The sequence below is a fragment of the Camelina sativa genome, chromosome 13 (genome assembly GCF_000633955.1).
Source record: "Camelina sativa cultivar DH55 chromosome 13, Cs, whole genome shotgun sequence".
Lineage (NCBI taxonomy): Eukaryota > Viridiplantae > Streptophyta > Magnoliopsida > Brassicales > Brassicaceae > Camelina > Camelina sativa.
In genome coordinates, this window is record NC_025697.1 from 22536825 (window position 1) to 22538209 (window position 1385).

General features: G+C 35.8%; 1 protein-coding gene across 4 annotated transcripts in view; it reads right to left on the reverse strand.

Moving 5' to 3' along the window:
- Window positions 118-1385, reverse strand: part of LOC104737555 (putative GTP diphosphokinase RSH1, chloroplastic) — an 8208-nt gene continuing 6940 nt past the window's right edge. For 2 of the 4 annotated variants that reach the window (XM_010457755.2, XM_010457753.2), the window contains exons 22-25: window positions 1100-1372; window positions 951-1012; window positions 591-659; window positions 118-501 (exon numbers count right to left, since the gene is read on the reverse strand). In XM_010457755.2, the coding sequence (XP_010456057.1) occupies window positions 415-501; window positions 591-659; window positions 951-1012; window positions 1100-1372 (491 nt within the window). In that variant the 3' untranslated portion in view covers window positions 118-414. The remainder of the gene's footprint in view (window positions 502-590; window positions 660-950; window positions 1013-1099; window positions 1373-1385) is intronic. The other 2 variants (XM_010457756.2, XM_010457754.2) reach the window with 1 other exon arrangement.

A 1385-nucleotide genomic window follows, 5' to 3' on the forward strand; every position in this document is an offset into this window, starting at 1 on the left:
TTTTTTTTTTTTTTTTTTTTTTTTTTTTTTTTTTTTTTTTTTTTTTTTTTTTTTTTTTTTTATCTTCTTCTATGTGCAAGTATAGGTTTTACAGGAGTATCTACATATTACATCGTATGTTCAGAATCACTCTTTTTTGGTCTTTATATACAATGACCTTGATTTATTGAACATAACCACATCTAAAAGAATTTGACTCTCTTTTTTCTTGTTTGTTCTTTTTTTTTCCAAAACAAAGTGATATATATTGTCAAGAATATTATAAGAGCTCTCTACCTCTACTTGGAGCAACCAGACTCTCTCTTCTTCAGTTTGCTTATTTTTCCAGTGAACATGACAAAACTTCACGGCCAAGAACGTGAGTCCTTTAGCTTTAACACTCAAGAACTTGAGCATCACCTTAGTCCTTTAGCTTTAACAATCTGTTGATTTTGGCCAGCTACAACCACTCGACCATCCCAACACACCCAAGATTAGATCCACCTTAGCGCAAACACTAACCTGGGAGTTGCATATCCACAGAGACACGGGTTAGTGCTTAGTCACTGAAGGTCCAAAAAAGAGAGTTTAGAACATTAAGGACATATTACCAAACTTTCAACGTTTGCTTCTATTTGAAGCAACATTACCGCTAATCCTCTTCCTCTGTCAATCTCGGCCTGCAATAAACCATAAGCTTTGTGAGATGAGTCGTTGGAAACTATAAAAGGTTCAGAAGTAAGTTAATACTTCGTCCGTTTCAAAATATAAGATGTTTTAGCCAAAGCAAGCATAATAAGAAATGTTTACTTTTAAAAAGTTTAACCAATCAAAAACAAGACTGCATAAAATAAATAATAAGAAAATATAAAAGTAGTCTAAAAGTTGCCTCAAAAATTGAAAACATGAAACAAGCAAAAACCTCTAAAACATCCTATATTATGAAATGGAGGGAGTATTAAGGCACGCACCACACAAGAACATACTACGATGCCTTCAGCTGCAAGGACTGTTGTAACCTCTGCGATTATGCCTGCCAAATTGTAACAAACAGTTCTGATTTTCCTTTCGAGTTGTTGGGATCATCAATCACGACAACAAGAAATCAATCATTACATACCTTTGCGATCCATGGACACTACACATAACCATTCGATGGAGTGACCTTCGAGATGATGCCATGAGGCAATTTTACTGTCTCGCCAACTGTCTAAGCCAGGCAACACTTCTTTATAAGCAGGGATGTTAGCAGGAAAAATCTTGGCAATTCCATCTCCTGGTAGGAGGAACTCTGGCTCATCCAAACTCGACTTTTTTATTGCTTTGTTGTGTTTTCCATTCACCTTTGGGACCCAAACGCTTCCATTTTGAGACGTGGGTGTTGTATCTCTACCTTTTTCTTGTGA